Genomic DNA, 18,637 nt, shown 5'->3' with positions numbered 1-18,637 from the left:
GCAAGTAGAGTAGAAGCTAATGCTCACCTCAAGTCAGTACTTCCCTAAGACCTACGCTTGGCACAAACAGAAACAAGAGAGAGAGAGAGAGACACCGGGGGTGGGATGCAGAAGGCAAGACGACACCAAAAATATCCACTCTTGTCTAGAAGCCAGACCAGACAGGAAGGGCAGTGGCCAGGCAAACAGAAGGTCCGAGAGCCAAGGAAGCAGTAGAGAGAGCAAACAGTGGGCTTCACCTTGTAATGGAGACTGTGACCACAGCAGGAGTGGAAAGCCGGAGTTATTTTCACATGGAGATAAATTTAATGGAAGAAAGACACCGGAAGGGTCTCTTACCAAATTGAGGCGGAGCTGCAACGCCTCATGCATCATCTGTCGTGCTTTGATGTCATCCTGGTATCGTTCTTCTCTCCAGTTACTTAAAATCTAAACCAGAAAATAAATGAACACAAACCCCAATACTTGTTTTCCCTGTTAAATTTGACTTTTCTCGTATTTAAAGTTAAACTGAGTTTTTAAGTGATGAAGACAACTTCTTAGTTTAATACATTAAAAAAGGGGGGGGGGGCAGATAAAATTTTGCTTTCCTCCCCTTCCTCCACACAGACAGGAATATAGCTATTTTTTGTTTGTTATCTAATTATATATCCTGTTAAGAAAAATCTTATGTAATTACATACACTGTTGATAAGTCTTGGGAAATGCTTTAGAGGATCATAAAGTTAAGCATTAACAAAGATAAAGAATATTTTAAAAATACATCATTACATTGGTCTTATAAAGATAAGTGTAAAGACAAAGGGGCTTCCCAGGTGAGTCAGCAGTAAAGAATCTGCCTGCCAATGAAGGAGGTGTGGGTTCGATCCCTGGGTTGTGAAGATACCCTGGAGAAGGAAATAGCAACCCACTATTTCCAATACTTCTGGCCTGGAAACTCCCATGGACAGAAGAGCCTGGCAGGCTACAGTCCATTGGGTTGCAAAAGAGTCAGACATGACTTGGTGACTACACCACCACCATAAAGATAAAGAGAAACAGAATTACATTTTATATCAGTCTTCTCTTATATTTCTAGGGACAGGCTGTGAATCCTAGCAAATACATTATTCTGATGTTTCATTGAAGGGGAGACTTGCTAGTCAATAAACTTGTCTTCCTTGATAAAGGTAATGTAACCAACTTTGAAAAATGTGACATCTTGGACATCAGCCGACTTGCATACCAATTTATTAAATAAATGTTTCCTCACTTATTCAGACAAATGCTGGGGAAGAGACAGGTTGCTTAGGGAAGGCAAACCACAAGTGGGAAATTCCCGAATCAGATGTATAAGCAAAAAAGAAAAAAAAGTGCTCTGAAGTAGGGCATATACTGAGAATCATCTCAAAAGAGCTGAAATGAGTCATATGCAGAAGTAACTGAGTCCAAAAGACGATCTGTGAGTACGCCACATGGCAGATGTGGAGCGCTTCTCAGACCTCATCAAAAGATAGGGAAGAATCTCCCCCAAGGCAGGTGAAGGCTGCAAGGCAGTTTAAAAAAGCCCACAAGCTGTCATGGAGCTGACATTCTGGTAGTAGGACAAATCAAAGTAAGCAGAGCAAGTGGTAAGAATCACGACAAGGTGACAGAGAACGACTGTGGTCCTCCTTTTACAGAGTGATGGGGGTGGAACTGAGGGAGGGGAGGGGACTAAGGCGGTGAGAGCTGAGCAGAGATCTGCTGAACTGAGGGATCTGGCCATGTCGATGCCTCCCAGGGAAGGGGAGAAAGGCTCTGCAACAAGAAGATGCTTGGAAAGATCAAGGAACAGCAACATGGTCACCGCGTACAGAATGGAGTGAGGAAGGCCAGGTCAGGCAAGAAGCAAGACAGAGGTGGGGGCAGGGACAAGTCATGGGGGCCACAAACGCCTCTACGGGGAAGTGCCATTCCAGGCATGGTCAGAAACAGGGGCTCCCCAGGCGGTGCTGCTGGTAAAGAGTGTGCCTGCCAATGCAGGGGACGAGAGAGACACAGGTTTGATCCCTGGGTTGCGAAGAGCCCCTGGAGAATCCCATGAACAGAGGAGCCTGGCAGGCTCCAGTCCATGAGGTCACAAAGAGCCACACACAATCGAGCACACGCGTGTGCACGCACACACACACACACAATAAGAAACACTGCAACATTTGGGGCACCAGAAAAACATGTGGTTTACAAAAGGATCACTCTGGCTGTGGTGCAGAGATAAATCTCACATATCCAAAAGGTAACAGATGATTAGAGAACCGAAGAAGGGTCTTGTTCAGGTTCATCCAGTACCATTAACGAAGACACACTGTCTAGAATCAGCAGCCCTGTGGGAGGCCTCTGTTAGGCACTGCTGTAGGATAAAACACCCCACAGAAGCAATCTACCCGCTCTTCCCCATTTTGTACTTTCAAATTCCAGTTTGACCACTCAGTTTCCTTATGGCACACAGAACATAAGTGTTTCAAATAGTGACCATGAGAATCACAGCTGGTGGAAAGGCAAAGTCCAAACAAAGTCTTTGTGAATGAACTAAAAATGCCTTCTGATTTAGCAACGAGTATCTTGTGCCCTGGGACTCCCCAGGTGGAGCTCACGGTATAGAACCTGCCCGCCAACGCCTGAGACTCACGAGACGCAGGTTCAATCCCTGGGTTGGGAAGGCCCCTGAGGTGGACAAGGCAGTCCACGCCAGTATTCTTGCCTAGAGAATCCCATGGACAGGGAAGCCCGATGGGTTACAGTCCATACGGTTGCAAAGAGTCAGATACAACCAAAGCGATGTAGCATGTGCAAGCACGCAGACATCCTGTGCCCTAGACCAGCATCTCTCTGGTTCTGGCAGCTAAGCTGAGCTTTGAACCTACAGAGCTCACGCTGAGACCTTCCCTGCCATGTGGAAGCCCAGCAGAAGACCTGGCGAGTGGGCAGGCTCTCTGTTACTGACATGAGCCCTGCAACACGGACTGCTCCAGGACCTCACCTAAGAGGCAGAGTCCAGAGAAGGAGCAGGTATGACCAAGTTATGTGCAATCTGCCAAATGTGACTTTTATAGACATCTGTCCAATGCCTGACCTCAGGGTGGCCAGAAGGCCAGGCGGGAGGACAGGGCGGGGTGGTGCTTTCCTGCATCTCATCGAAACAGGCTTTGCCCTTATTAGTTTAAGCTCAGTGTTTGAAAGGGAAACAAATGAATGCCATTAGGAAAATACTTGCCTAGCTCAATATTCTACTGTACTTTACCTGGTTAACTTGATTCTGCAGAGATGTTAGAAGGCCTTCTCGTTGTTCATCTTGTCCCTTAAGGCAGGTAAGGACCAGTGAGAGGAATGGTTGTTGACTCAAGAGAGACATACTACAAAGGAAGCGATAAGAGCAGATCGAGTTAGAAAGAACAGATTACTTCCTGCGCAGCACTGGCTTCCTGCCCTCGGGCCACTGGCTCTTATTTATTCTACTATTAGAAAAGCGAGGGAAGTAGCAAATAGCCAAGACTGCTTGAAAAGTTAAATCATATCTCTGACTAATAAGGTTTAAAACCACCGTAATACTTCTAAATAATTTAATATTGTTCTCTTGCCCTTGAAGGCATCTGCAGACAAGCATAAATTCATACTGCATCTCAGTGGGGGGTCAGGGGAGTGGGAAGGAAGCAGCGAATGCATGGTTTGTATCAGTAAACTGAACTTAAAGACACACAGCAGGAGGAATATCACTGTATACACAGAATAAAAAGAAAAACTTTTAAACTTCTCTCACACAGTATTTGCATTTTGTTGTTTAGTCACTAAAGTCACGTCTGATTCTTCGCAATCCCGTCTACTTTAGCCCACCAGGCTCCTCTGCCCATGAGATTTTCCAGGCAAGAATACTGGAATGGGTTGCCATTTCCTTTTTCAGGGGATCTTCTCGACCCAGGGAGCAAGCCTGTCTCCTGTCTGGCCGGCAGAGTCTTTACCTCTGAGCCACCAGCCGTCTTTCAGGGTCCAGGAAATGGGCCTGGTAGGACTGCAGTGCTTGTGCTGTTTTTCAGCACGTTTCTCAAGACCAGTTAGACGGGCATGAGTAGAACTGAGATGAGCACCGAGGTCTGAGGCCTCCAGAACCACTCTGCCTGCCAGGGGCCTAGCGCACAGCTCCACTCCACTCTGCACGCTGGACTTGCAAAAGAGTTTCAAGATATTTGATTTGCAAAATTTATTTTAAATTGGTATTTTAGTCTTATTTCTTACATGATCAGAAGCGGCTGACATGTTGATAAACTAATTTTGCTACAATGCAAAGAAAGATTTCTTAAAATGAGATCGAGGTCAAAATATTTCAATCCGCTTCATTTTACAGTAGCAGAGCTTAGAGAGACTGACTTATTTAGGAAGAGCCGTCTTCAATCTCTGCAACAGCATCTAGGATTCCTGTGGGAAGTGAGACAATGGACAGGCCATCGTTAGCCTACCAACTCTGAGAATTAAAACTGAGTTATCTGGTTGGTTAATAAATACTGGCAACGGGGATGAAGCAACCAGATGCCAAGCAACACATGTGCAAAGCTAGGCCAATACCAGAATGTACTTTAGTTAAGAGCACAGACTCAGAGGCCAGACCACCTGGGTTTCAGCTTCACACCTCCTTGGCTGCGTGTCCTTGAGAAATGTATTTAACTTTCTAGTGCCTCAGTTTCTCCTTCTGTAAAAAGGACACAATGAAAGCCCCTCAGTATGACTGCTGGGAGATTTTAAAAGCTCACAGATGTATGTAATGAGTCCTATATTGAGGCCGACATTTCATAAGGGCTTAGTAAAGGGCAGCTACCGGTTAGGGCATTAGAAATCATTATTGATTAGAGCATAAGAAACCCAAAATGTTCAGAATGCTCAGAATTTTTATTTTTTAATGTCAGGAATTTCCTTTTACCTCTGAGGTGCTAAATTCATCATGGTTTTACATTAGAATGTGTTTATGTTCTTTTTCAGTAACATAATCATTTTTCTAATAGAACTACTTAAATCTTTTCCAGGCCATAAAACTTAAAAAACATTCAACTTGGAGGATTCCACTTGGAGGATCCTATATATTAGGATCTAGCCTAATATATATAGGCTAAAACAAGAGCCCTAAATGTTAAAAATATTAGTAACTTATTTCAGGGTGCAGCATGACAGAAGTATAAATTATTCCATGAAATTTAAGCATAAGTACCTAAATAACAAGAAAAAAAACCCAAACAACTGTTGAATACAGGGACTGTGGATATATAGATCTGATTCAGCAGGTCTGAAGCAGAGCTGAGAAGTATATTTAATAGTGCAGCAGTGATTAGGGAACATAGGCAGAATTGAACGCTAGTGTATTACAGATTATAATCTGGAAACTTTATGTAACAGGACTTGGCCTATCAGATTATTTTCAATTCCATACAAAGACGAAATTTCAGTGGACTCTCAGTACAATGACTGTAACACACCTAGATAGCGTAGTAAAAAGCAGAGACATCACTTTGCAGGCAAAGGTCCATATAGCCAAAGCTATGCTCTGTCCAGTAGTCGTGTATGAATGTGTGAGTTGGACCATAAAGAAGGCTGAGGGCAGAAGAATTGATGCCTTCAAATTGTGGTGCTAGAAAAAGACTCCTGAGAGTCCCCTGGAATGCAAGGAGATCAAACCAGTCAATCCTAAAGGAAATCAACTCTGAACGTTCATTGGAAGGACTGATGCTGAAGCTCCAATACTTCAGCCACCTGATACAAAGAGTCGACTCATTGGAAAAGACCCTGATGCTGGGAAAGATCAAGGGCTAGCCAAGTATGGGGTGGCAGAGGATGAGATGGTTAGATGGCATCACAGACAAAATGGACATGAATTTGAGCAAACTCCAGAAGACAGTGGAGGACAGAGGAGCCTGGCATGCTGTAGCCGACGGGGTCGCAGAGAGTCAGACATGATTAGCAACTCTTAATAACCACCAACAGCAGAGTACAATGAGCATGTGCATTCTTTAACCTCTCACAAAGAAACAAATCTTCCAGCCATACCTTTTCTGCTTTTGTCTGTCTCTTTCCTTTTTGGAAGAAGACCCCAAGTGCTGTCCTTTCTCCAGCTCCTCCCCAGCTGCTTTCAACACTCTTCCCTGCACAGAAGTCGGCAGCCTGGCAATGAGGGGGGCCACCAGCCACACTCCCCTGCGTTCAGAGGAACTAAAATTGGAAACAGGTGTTATACCCACGGGGGCATCCATCTGCTCTGCTCTCAAGTTCTGGGAGAAACTCCAGAGCGAAACTTCCATTCACAGGACACATGGGTTACTCTAACATTTGCCTTTTGCTTCTAGACTGTTTCCTCTCACCAAATACCAGACATTTGCACACACTCTTTGTGCTTATGGAAAGCACCAAAAGCTGGGATTCTGCGAGGGTACTATAGCTCAACATTTTTTTTAAGTCTGGAAAAGTGTTTTTCTATGATTCTGGCTTTCTGAACACTGACAGTCCTTTTGTCTAGCAAGCAATATGCCTTTCTGTCATGGCTAAAATATGAAATGTTCTGATTACATTTAAGCATATAAATAACCAATTTCTAAAGTTTCAAAATTCACCAGTTATACTTTACACCAAAAGGATGAAATAAAAGTCTATCTGCCTTTGGTAATTATCATTTGAGCAAAACTGCCAATTAAAAAAGATGGCAGAAAGAGTGTTTCCTATATTAGGAATACCACGGAACAGGGCAGCCTCAAGGCACATGAAAGAAATTCACTCCTCTGGAACGTCATCCGCGGTTCCCAGGAGTCTGGGCCTGCTTAGCCGCATATGTAGAATGCTCAGCTTCCATGCAGCCCAGCAGCATGGTCCTTCAACATATTAAATCATGATAATGGATACTTACAAGCAATTCTTTTCCTCACATTCCTGCAGCTTTATGAGGAAAAAGTCTGCATTATCCAAGTAAAATGTGCAGTTATATGTGAACAATAAATGACAGCTTTGTAAAAAAAAAACCACAGGAAAAAAAAAATACCTTAGAAATGTCTTTATTCCATTCTGTCTCGTGCCGCCTGTATCAGTACTTCCAATCCCGTTTGGGTTGAAGAGGCCCATGCCAGCGTTAGAAGCGTTATTGTTTAGGTCAGCTGACTGCTGGAATACCTCTATCGTTGCTTTGGCGATATTGTCCAGCAGGTTGTTCATTTCAGCCACCGAACCAGAGCCCTGGAGTCAGACATGAGAAAACAAGCGCACCTGTGTTTCACTTTATCCACAAGCATCGCTGCTGTGTTGCTTTCCATAAAATGTCACGCACACTCGTGCTTTCATTAATATACTCACAGGGTCCTTCAGGCACTGCTTGATCATTAACTGCAGCTCCAGCCAGGACTGCCTCAGCGTCCACTGCTCAAGATTCTGGGGAAAATGGAGTCAGCACGTTAAGAATACCAAACATGTCTTAAAGTGTAAGAATCCCCTGCAGTATTCTCTTTCTCAAAACAAACAAGATCACACACAATAAAGGGATTCATACGACACAGAAGGCTTCCAAGTCTATTACATACGCTCATTATAGAGACAAGGGAAAAAACAGCGACATTAAAATAACGTGCCTTACTCAGCTGGGCATTGGAAATGAATACGACAATCAATTATTCTCCCAAAGTCTATCTAAACAACTCCATTACAAAATGATTTTGATATTTTATGAATAACATCATGAAGACAGTCCTTCTACAAAGCTTATTTCTCAAGTAAACACAATAAATACTGACACGAATTAACATATCTGCATTTATAGATACATAATGGCTGTAAACGACTTGCAGTTTGCGTATTTACCCAGCAATAAAGTGTGGCTGTTACACAAGATGGAAAATTGGGGGAATAAAAATCAGAATTAATTAAAGTTAAGAATTAGCTAGCAATGAATCAGCCATGGATTTACATGTGTTCCTTCCCCTTCCCGATCCCCCCTCCCGCCTCCCTCCCCACCCCATCCCTCTGGGTCTTCCCAGTTCACCAGCCCCGAGCACTTGTCTCATGCATCCAGCCTGGGCTGGTGATCTGTTTCACCCTTGATGATATACTTGTTTCAATGCTGTTCTCTCAGAACATCCCACCCTCGCCTTCTCCCACAGAGTCTAAAAGTCTGTTCTGTATATCCGTGTCTCTTTTTCTGTTTTGCATATAGGGTTATCGTTACCATCTTTATGGCAAAAACCACTACAATATAAAATAAAAATAAAATAAAATTCAAAAAAAAAAAGAATTAGCTAGCAATGACAAAAAGAGAGAGTCAGTAACTCCTGTTACAAACACAAAGAACGTGTCAAAATGACAGAAACACAGTCTTTAGAGTATTTTCACTCACCTGAAGAATGCGTTTAATATGCTGTCTTTGGAGGTTCTCCCCCTCCGTACATTCCTTAATGCCATGAGGATAACAGATCAGCTGCAATAATTTCTGTGCTTGTATATTTGAGAGCACAGGGTCCAGAATAAGTTCTTTGTCTGTGCATAATCTCTCAGGTTCTTTTAAACAATGTTCTCCTACCCATTCCTAAAAATAAGATGGCAATTAGATTGTACTAAACTCATGGCCCATAACAGAAAGCGGACAGGGAATTTTCCATTTAAAAAATAATAGATGGAAAAAGTAGGAGGGAAAAGGCTTAGAAATTTTCCAGTATTTTGACTTCTTAAAAGTATAAAGCAGAATCTTGGTTACAAAATTTTTTTTAAAAAGGAATGCAAGAAAGAAATATGCAAAAAAAAAAAAAAAAGGAGGTGTGGGAGAAAGCTCAGTATGCATGTTCAGTTGGAGAATGAAACTTTGCTCTAAGTACTGTTTTATAATCATTTTTTTTTAACTTGCTAGTAACAGTAGTGATTCTATATTATAATATAGAACGGAATGCACTGTAATATACCCCACTGAATAGATAGGACATAGTAATAACACTGAGAAAACTATCTTCCTTTTTGATATCATTGTGAATAATGTTACCTTTCTAAATAGTTGTGTACTCTGTTCTCTGTACAATTACGTTCTTAGGATAATTTCTTACACGTATAATTGCTAAAAGAAGGATGATCAGGCTCCATATCACAGCAATTAATCAATCTCAGTAATGCTATCCAGACATCGGTAATTTCTTAAGCATCAAAATGTTTTTAAACTCTCCAGGGTGTACCCACAATTAGAAACCAATGCACAACTCAGCACACTCTCAACATATATATGACTAATAGTTAACTTTTACCATGATTACAGTATGCTTTAAGAAAAACAGGACTCTCTCAACATCATACCAACAGCAAAGTGAAAAACAGCATATATGGTTATGCCTTTTTTTTATAGGAAAGGAGAATTTAATAAAAACTGGAAAGATAAGTCAGAAAATAATGAAACTGATTACCTGGGGCAGGGAGGAACAGAGTGCAGAAAAGATGAGGGAAAGAGATGCACATCTCTGAGCATGCCCTCTCGCTAGCAGACTGACCTTTGCAGTTGTTTAGCTGTTGCTATTGTTATTTAGCCACTAAGCTGTGTCCCACTCCTGATGACCCCGCGGACTGGAGCCCACCAAGCTCCACTGTCCATGGGATTTCCCAGGCAAGAATATGGAGTGGGCTGCCATTTCCTTCTCCAGGGGATGTTCCCCACCCAGGGATCAAACCCACGTCTCCTGCATTGGAAGGCAGATTCTTTATTGCTGAGCCACCAGGGAACCCCAGTTGACCTTTGGGAGCATGTTATTCTAAAGACAGATACGGTAGGAAAGAAATCTAAACTGAACACAAGCAAAACAAAATGAAATCAATTCTATTTCAAGTGAGTAATATATCCATACTGAAGAAGAAAGGTCGAATAACTTTTTAACACAATACCGTAAAACCTTAGGGAAACAAGAATTATAAAATAAGCAAATTCTCAACTCCTTTTAGGAGACTCATTTTTTCATAGTAGTATAGGTGTAGTAATTCTAAAACTACTTCAGGTGTATTGTAGAATTCAACAAATCAGTAAATGATTGATGTTATTGGTATCCAGGACTCTTATTATGGAAGAGAGCACTTTCAACACAGTTTGAAGGGATGCTAACAAAAACTTGAGCTGTTTGATCAGAACTGGAGGTATCAGTACAAACTCATGATATACACACACACATTTATGTATATGGATGCTTTTTCCCCCAGTTCTGTCTGCTAAAAGGGCCTAGAAGCAATAAACGCACATTGCCCACAGCAATAAGCACATACAGAACTCAGACCTTGATTTCTAAACACCATCTTCTTCTAAATAGAACCAAGGTTCCGTGAAAAGATGAGTAATTCTAGTCTGGGGCAGGAAAAATATAAGATAGGCCAGAAAGAAAGAAAATACTTGTTATTGAAAAAGAGAGAGAGAGCGAGAGAGATGTGAAAATAGCACAAAAGACAGCATGAAAAGGTTCCCACTTCTGGACAAACCTGGAACAGTCTGAACACGAAAAGAACTGAGGACAGCATACTGTGACTTGTGTGGATGACAGATAAGTGGAAGAAAGGAAGGGAAGGCAGAAAAGGCTGGGCTTTTCCTCAGAGGAGAATGCAAACTGATAAATGTGAACACGGTGGAGGAGTTGGGAAAAGCCACCTTGCAACCATCATAGTCAAGACTGGTTTAGACAAGAATCAAAATGGATGCTCTGTGGGAGGTGAGGGAGTTTAATGAGAAGCAGAAAACTTGCACCATCTCAGACAGTGTCCCCCAAACTGCCTACTAATTCCAAAGGGGAAAATGATAACCATACAACACAAAAATTTTAAAAACCATACGATGGAGACAGCCTGATCAAAACTAACACCACCAATGAGGTACAAATGGGCCTCAGGTGCCTTTGGATGTGATTACCTGAGAAGAATATAACATATTTCTACAGTATCATGGTGAGGAATGCATAATCTGACACTAACCTATAGGAAACTTCAGACAAAGCCAAGATTGTTGGGACAACTGACAAAACTGGAATGTGGCCTAGAGGTGAGAAAAACTTAAGATACCAATGCTAAATTTCCTTCCTTTTAAAAACCGTATTTTAGTTATGTTGATAAATGCTGAAATATTAAAAAGTAAAAAAAGAACACTATTCTATCTCCTCTCAAATGCTTAAGTAAAAACATAAGAATTAAAAAGCATATGAGACCATACTCACACACACACAAATAGAATTATAAAGCAAATATATATGGTAAAATATTAAAAAATTAGTGAATCTGTGTATAGGGTATACTAGACTTCTTTATAAATTATTACAACTTCTCAGAAAATCTGAAATTATTTCAAAATAAAGTGAGAAGGCAAAAGAGTACTATCTATGTACAAGTTTCCTACAGTACTGGGCCTTCCTCTCCGAAAGAACAGTAATACACTCAAAGTAAAAGGCAAATTAAATCTGAAAAATACCTGTTGACAGATGGTCCTCAGTACATATCGAGCATATTCTCTTAAATTGGCTGTTTCTATGGAAATGCTTTTCCCACAGGATTTTGAATTTTGTGAGGCAGTCCAGATATCCTCAGCATTCCCATCACGTCGTAAACCCCTCATGGTGAAGTCTTCATTTTTTAAAGAGCTGACATTGTTATTGCCAATTTTGGCATCTCCTACATAACAGAATCACAAAAGCAAAATCACAGAAATTCAAAATATTGCCAAATATTTGGGAAATAAATAAGGCAAGCATTCAGAGATTTAAAATACACGAATGGGATCATTATTGCAAAGTAAGTTGTTCAGCAACAAAGAGAAGGGATCAAGACAGTAAATGCTAGAACACTGAGAGGTTCCATCAGACACGGGAAAAAAAACAAGTTCAAGGCTCATTTTTTATTTCGTTTATAGAATTAATTATACTTTCACCAAACTTGGAAAAGGCCATTATGAATCACACTTAATAATCACAGAACATTGATTTCACCAATATTTCAAGCACAAATGTATGCAAATTCATTTGACTTATATAGACAAGGAAAAAATGGGTTACTCACCCTTCTAGATGTCCCTTTTTCATTTCTTCTCTTACAATGAATGACTTATTTTCTATCCATAGGTCAAGAGAAAAGTTTTGCCTTAGCCCACCTTACTATCAACTTCTTGACAAGAGAGATTTATTTCCCTGGGAATGGAAAAGGGCAACGCATACTAAGGAGGCCCTGGAAAATAGGGCCTTCATTGAATAACCATGTCCTCCACTTTCCTCTTTGTAAACGTCCGAATTAGGAAACCTCACCTGATCAACCTCTCATACACTCAGCAAAATGAAGCTCAGGAAAGTGTTTTCCTCACAACAAAGTTCTCGGGGGGAAAACTGAGAAAATTACTGAATAGCTGGAAATAAGAAGTCTTCTCTAGCCATGAAAGACAAAAATTTGTCATATTTTAAAAGTGAAAAATTAATGTAAATTGGTTAAAAAAAAAAAAAAAAAGACTGCCAAACGGAAACAGAGCCTCCAAACTCTTGTCTATTTACCTACAAAGATCACAAGCATTGAACAGGAAAAATTCCTGTAACCAACAAATGAGTTTAGATAAGGCCCTCACTACTTCACTGTAAGGGAAACCAACCTCAGGTCAGTGCAAAAAGCCTTTTAAAAACCCTAAGTCAATCAAGAAAAACTTTTTTGAGTCTGTTGAATTTTAAAAATTAGAATCACTTAGTGAATGTTCACTTAAAAAATCTTAAGGGGTGGGGAGGAACACACAATACATTTTAACTCAGTATCTTATCACATATTATCAAACATTTCTCATTCAAATATTTATGCAAAAAAGCACCAAGTTCACTTCACTCATAGGCATTCATTTAATTCAACAAAGCTCTTCAAAAGTTGGAACAAAGACTGAATTCTACATGTACCAACATTTGGCAGGCTATTTCCAACCTTAGATGATATAAACAACTACTGTTGCTATTGTTATTTAGTCACTCAGTAGTGTCCAACTCTTTACGACCCCATGGACTATAGCCCACCAGGCTCCACTCTCCATGGGATTTCCCCAGCAAGAATACTGGAGTGGGTTGCCATTAACTCCTCCAGGGGATCTTCACGACTCAGGGATTGAACCCGTGTCTCCTGCATCGTCAGGCAGATTCCTTACCACTGAGCCAGCAGGGAAGCCCATAAATATCATGGGCATGCGTGCTCGATCATGTCTGACTCTTTGCAACCCCATGGACTGTAGCCTGCCAGGCTCCTCCATCTATGGAATTCTCTCGGCAAGTAACAATAGAGTGGGTTGTCATTTCCTATTCCAGGGAATCTTTCTGGCCCAGGGGTAGAACCCACGTCCCCTGAGTTGGCAGGAGTGTTCTTTACCCCTGAGCCACCAGGGAAGCCCTATAAACAACTATTTCCACACCTTAAACTACTAGAGAAATTAGAAATCAAATTCTATAAAACAGTCCTATCTCTCTAACTCAGCACAGATCCCAGTGGAAGGACTTGAGAGAACACTTTGATAAGGACACAGTGAGGCAAATGAAACCGCAAAAGCAAGGAGACAGACACCTCTGCCAGCCCAGTCTAGGAGGTCCTTCTTCAGTTTAGATGTTAGGATGACTGAGAAGGTCAGGAAGGCTGTGCTAGGAGCTTCTGCAACGGGAGAGACAACAGAACAGACACAGGGTTCAGTGCCTGCCTGGTCCAAGGGTCTCTTGACCCTTCAACAAGCCTCATCCTGACTTCTCAGATCTGAAGAACCTTTTATCACTTAGGAAGGTGTAGAATCCACCAAGAACTGGGGCCACTTAAAAAGGTCAAGGAAAGGCCATGAGATAAAAACTAAACTGGTGATTAGGCACTGATATTAAAATATGTATACTTAAAGAGGTTGGCAAATTATGCTTGGGATTAAACCAGCCCCACAAATCAAGGGGATAATATAATGTCTCTATGGTACACATTTTGGTTTCTGCTATGAAAATGCCTATCACATATGCATTCACACTTTCAACATTAGCTTATTGAAAATCTTTCCCTGATGGGCATTAGAAATACCACAGTAAAAAAAAGTCAGTCCCTGACTGCTTAGTCCCTATATTTATCTATTAAATAGAATTGACTGGCCAGCTTTCCTTTCAAACATATTAAAAGTAGAGAAATCTTCCTGAAATGAGCATTTCATGTTGGCAGTACAGTACCAGGAGCTCAGAGCAGAGGTGTGGCCCTCCATGTGGCTCTACCTTTCCATTTCAAATACAAAACCCCTGGGCATTTCAATAGGAGTGTGTGTGTGTCTCTGTGTGTGTGTGTGTGTGTGTGTGTGTGTGTGTGTGTGTCTGTGTCTGTGTGTGTGTGTGTCTGTGTGTGTCTCTGTGTGTGTGTGTGTGTGTCTGTGTCTGTGTGTGTGTGTCTGTGTGTCTGTGTGTGTGTGTGTGTGTGTGTCTCTGTGTGTGTGTGTGTGTGTGTGTGTCTGTGTGTGTGTGTGTGTGTGTGTGTGTGTGTTAAGGTGAACTTTTAAAAGTTTGTTTTATGAAAACTCTTGTTACCTACCCTCATCATCTCCAAATACTACTTAAGTGTTGTTTGTTCGGTTGTGTCTGACTCTTTGCAACCCCATGAACTGTAGCCCACCAGTATTCTCCATCCATGGGAGAATTCTCCAGGCAAGAATACTGGAGTGGGCTGCCTTTTCCTTCTCCAGGGGATCTTCCTGGCCCAGGGATTGAACCTGGATCTCCTGCACTGCAGGCAGATTCGTTACCATCTGAGCCATCAGGGAAGCCCCAGTACTTCTTAGAGAGAGGTATAAAAGGGTCAGGATACATTCCAAAACATATTTAAGACTCATCTAAAACACCTCTCAACTCAGCAAATTCAGTTCTAGCCAAAAGGAGTTCCTTTGGAACATAAGAGGTAATTTTTGTTTAGTCAAGACCAAAAGAGGGTACCTTAAGTTGAAATTAGGCAGTATGAATTCAAGAATCCCTCCCAATCCTTCAAATCCTGAATGATTTACAGAATAAAAATGTTTTAAGGTAGTACACTAAATGAACAGAAAAGATAGTACCACTATTCCTGGAGAATACATATCAATAAAGATACAGGGATGTCTTGAACATAAATTATAAATTAAATGAAAAAATTTATTATAAATTAAATGAAAAAAGTGTGATATCTAATACTGATTTATCAACAATATCTGTATCATTGTAATTATCACCTGATACATGAAAAAACTAAGGCAGATGGACAGAAACTTTTTCAGGATCACAATGAAAAACTAAGATTAAAACCCAGATTTTCTTGTGTTCTAGTCCAGGAATATAACACGAAATGTAAACCTTTACACAGATTACCAATTCAACCGAGTTCATCACAAAGCGTGACTTCCGCCAACAACTGAAACCCTAACAACCCCGTGGGCAGCTAAAATGCCACACAAAAAAAGTATTTGAACTCCCCCAGAACTGTAAGGAAGGGACAGACTTCTTGGGAGTCCAACTGAACATGAACTTGGATAAAGCCAACTAATTTTTCCAAGAGAATAAACAAACAAAAATGTATTTCTAATAATTTTAATGAGAGTTAAACCTGAATAGAAATTATTTTGCCTCTGTTTCTGGTGATTAACCAAGCTCAGTGCCAGGATAATCTTACCAAGCATCATAATTGCTTTTAAGACAGCAAACACGGCTCCCACTTCAATGCTATTGTGAGCAGCAGCTAAGAGGTGTCTATCACAAGATGATCTTATTCCAGGGAAAGGTTTGCCTATGAGAAAAACAACAAAGCTTTAACAGATTCATCATCATCATTAATCACTGTTTGTAACCATTTACAGTCAACAGGGCCTTTCATTGCTAGGCTGTGGACGCTTAATTGCTATTAGCTAGCTTTAATTGACGGTTCATGGATTCACCAAGAGACACTGCCAGTATCCAGTACTTTTTTTTTTTTAAATAATTAAGACAATTGCTTTGCTCTTCAGAGAGATGTATTGAAAAAAAATCAGTAGCACTTTTATCCATTTCTGCTGATGTCACACACACATTTACATAGAAATGATCTTTAGGAACAGACTGCGCTAAATTCTAATCCCTAAAATTCTTACCTATTCCCTTCACCTTAGTAAGAGAATAGATGAAATGCCATTGCCCTAAGCTGCTAGGGTTTGGCTCATAACCAGCAGAGTATGTTGGAGGATCACACTGCCCACCAGCATGACTTGGCCAAGGAGCAGAGGTATTTTTATTGTTTATTAACTGCTGATGTGAGTTTCTCAACACATCCTGATATTACGTAAAAGAAAGCTGCTGACAACCCCTTTCCTTCATCACCTTGAAACAAGCCCAGCAAAATCAGGAAGGAGATTACAGAATGGACAGCCTACTTGGTCAAGTTAAACCTAAAGCTCCAAATGAAAACATCATCAGATAAGATTTCAACTGTCATCTCACCGGTTGCTTGAGGTAACAGGCAGGCCTGGGGAGCTCGAAAGAGATGAAGCAGGAGGCGGCATGTCATTCTTGCCCCAGGCTCCGCATCCGCATCTCCGCAAGCTAGGAGAGAGGATTTTAAAAGCAAGTTTTGCGACATACTGAAGAACATATCTTCTGCACTTCTCGTAAGCTGAGGTTTCTGGAATAATCTAAATAAATGCTCCTTACGGTAAAAAGCAAAGCACTGGCTATTTCTTTTCTGAGAAACCCGAGTGCTCTCTTAAAAACAAGTATTAAAATAGCCGTTTCCAACCTGCTCCGTTGAAATCAGTGTGACTTTTGTTTGGAACAATGATTACAATTCTACCATCTCTACCCTGAGGGCGTACCACTGCCCAAGGCATGTCTGCTCAAATTCTGCTCCGCCCCTCCTTCACCATGTGAGAGACCGCGGCACCGAGACGCCCACCAGACCAGCAGGGCAGCTCCGGGGGCAGCCTTACCTGCGGCCAGCAGAGAGGGCAGCGCGACGTGCTGCACGACGTCCTCCAGGGAGAAACACTGTCGTGCTATCAGAATAGCAATGAAAGTAGCTAATGAATCATGGAATGAAAGGTCACTCACCTTCAAGAAAAACATTGACACGTTTTAATACCTAACACCCTTTGGAGTAACATCTTAAGATTCATATCTAAGAGCACGCAGGCAATACCAATAAGATCTCAAATCCCAAAAGGAACCAGTAGAGGGAAATCACTTATGAGCATCACCCTCCAGGCTTTTTTTCTATTTTTTAAGACAAAGAATGAGGTTCACCCACATCCCAGAGCTTTAAGATAATACTAAGCTGTACCTTGAGTATATGTAACTGGGAAACCAAACAATAAAACAAAGCAAAATCAAGATATCTCTAAGTGATATAACATAAGTAAGTCTTTTTGGCAGAATGCAGTATAATCTGATATTGAAGGGTAAGATCATTAGGAAGCAATGGAAAACAAGTACGTTCTCCTAACTGAAAAACAAGCCTTCTGAGTGTTTTTGGTGTTTCTTTCAGGAATAACTAATCTTAATTTTGCAAGATAATTAAATTAGTTTTTAAAAGCAACTGTGAAAATTCTCACCGACTCCTAAATTTAAAGAAGAGTGAAGATGAGGGAGGGAGAAAAAGAAAGAAAGAGGAGAATCAGAGGAGGAAAAATCATTCCTTCAGAGTGAAATGTCTACTCTTTACAGATCTCACAAGACTTTGGCAGAAAAGAATAAGAAAAACAGCTGTAATGGCAGCCTCCACATTAAGTTGTCCTGTAAGTCAAAAACTATGGTGAGAGATTTACAGAGAAAGAACACAGCGCCTGGAGGTTCATACTATTAATTCCAACTTTACAGATGAGGGAACAGGCAGAGGTAAAGTGAAACAAAAACAACTGAAAGATTAAGGACCTGTGTTAAAGACAGACAAGTGGGTCTTTGCTGTCTGGATATGAGTTTTACATCTTAGGTGCCCACAGGATAAAGTGGAATGCCCATGTGGTCTTGAGACACCAGAACCAGGAAATAAAACTGTAATTGAGAGGCAGTTTTTATAATGTATACAATTCTTCTATATATGAGATACACTAACATGTAACATGGATTACTGCAGGAAGTGACCAAAGTGACAGGCAGAAATAAAGAATCAAGATGGATTTTTAAGAAATTCACACACTGATGCACTGTGATAGTTGAGGAAATCTGTGATAACTTTGTAACGGACATCTCTTCAAAAACCTTCAGACACAGTCACTAAGAAAGACTGGACATCCTAATCCCACACAACAGAACCAATACTCCTAAGAGAGTTTTTCTCACCTTAAGAAAACAAACTGGCTGACTTCAGAATGCAAACTGCTTTAGTTAAGTTATGCCCTGCACCATGAAGGACCCAAGGCACTCAGTAAACATGAACAGACTACTCTGAGGAGACCACAGGCAAGAAGTCTCAGCTAACAAACAAGGAGACTCCTGGCATCTCCACTCTAAAGTAGGCTATTTTAGTTATTCTGGTTGTTTTTTTTTTTTTTACATTTACTTATCCTTGGCAATCACACTCTGGTTTATCACTTCCACAGAGAGAGAGGAAAACAAATTTATATTTCAGTTAAGAGTTGACTCAACTAAAAAAAATTACTAACTGAATATTTAGTTGCACGGTCGAGTTTTTAAATGAAACA

General features: G+C 40.9%; 2 protein-coding genes across 8 annotated transcripts in view; one reads left to right on the top strand and one right to left on the bottom strand.

Annotated features, from left to right (window-relative positions):
* Positions 1–18,637, bottom strand: part of MED12L (mediator complex subunit 12L) — a 347,579-nt gene that overhangs the window by 43,158 nt on the left and 285,784 nt on the right. For all 5 annotated transcript variants that reach the window (XM_043874754.1, XM_043874756.1, XM_043874753.1 and 2 more), the window contains 10 exons: positions 16,928–17,048; positions 16,443–16,544; positions 15,643–15,756; positions 11,447–11,646; positions 8,369–8,557; positions 7,336–7,410; positions 7,028–7,218; positions 6,046–6,207; positions 3,260–3,371; positions 340–429 (listed from right to left, as the gene is read on the bottom strand). In XM_043874754.1, the coding sequence (XP_043730689.1) occupies positions 340–429; positions 3,260–3,371; positions 6,046–6,207; positions 7,028–7,218; positions 7,336–7,410; positions 8,369–8,557; positions 11,447–11,646; positions 15,643–15,756; positions 16,443–16,544; positions 16,928–17,048 (1,356 nt within the window). The remainder of the gene's footprint in view (positions 1–339; positions 430–3,259; positions 3,372–6,045; positions 6,208–7,027; positions 7,219–7,335; positions 7,411–8,368; positions 8,558–11,446; positions 11,647–15,642; positions 15,757–16,442; positions 16,545–16,927; positions 17,049–18,637) is intronic.
* The window catches only part of P2RY12 (purinergic receptor P2Y12), a 50,007-nt gene that overhangs the window by 1,694 nt on the left and 29,676 nt on the right, over positions 1–18,637 (top strand). Inside the window, exon 1 of one of the 3 annotated variants that reach the window (XM_043874775.1) lies at positions 2,924–3,027. The exons of the other annotated variants lie outside the window; for them this stretch is intronic. The gene's annotated coding sequence lies outside the window, so the exon portion shown is untranslated. Of the gene's footprint in view, positions 1–2,923; positions 3,028–18,637 lie in introns of those variants that run through there. 3 annotated transcript variants of the gene reach the window in all.

The sequence above is a fragment of the Cervus elaphus genome, chromosome 19, assembly GCF_910594005.1.
Source record: "Cervus elaphus chromosome 19, mCerEla1.1, whole genome shotgun sequence".
NCBI lineage: Eukaryota > Metazoa > Chordata > Mammalia > Artiodactyla > Cervidae > Cervus > Cervus elaphus.
Note: the sequence above shows the minus strand (reverse complement) of the source record. Positions and strands in the feature narration are given on the sequence as shown.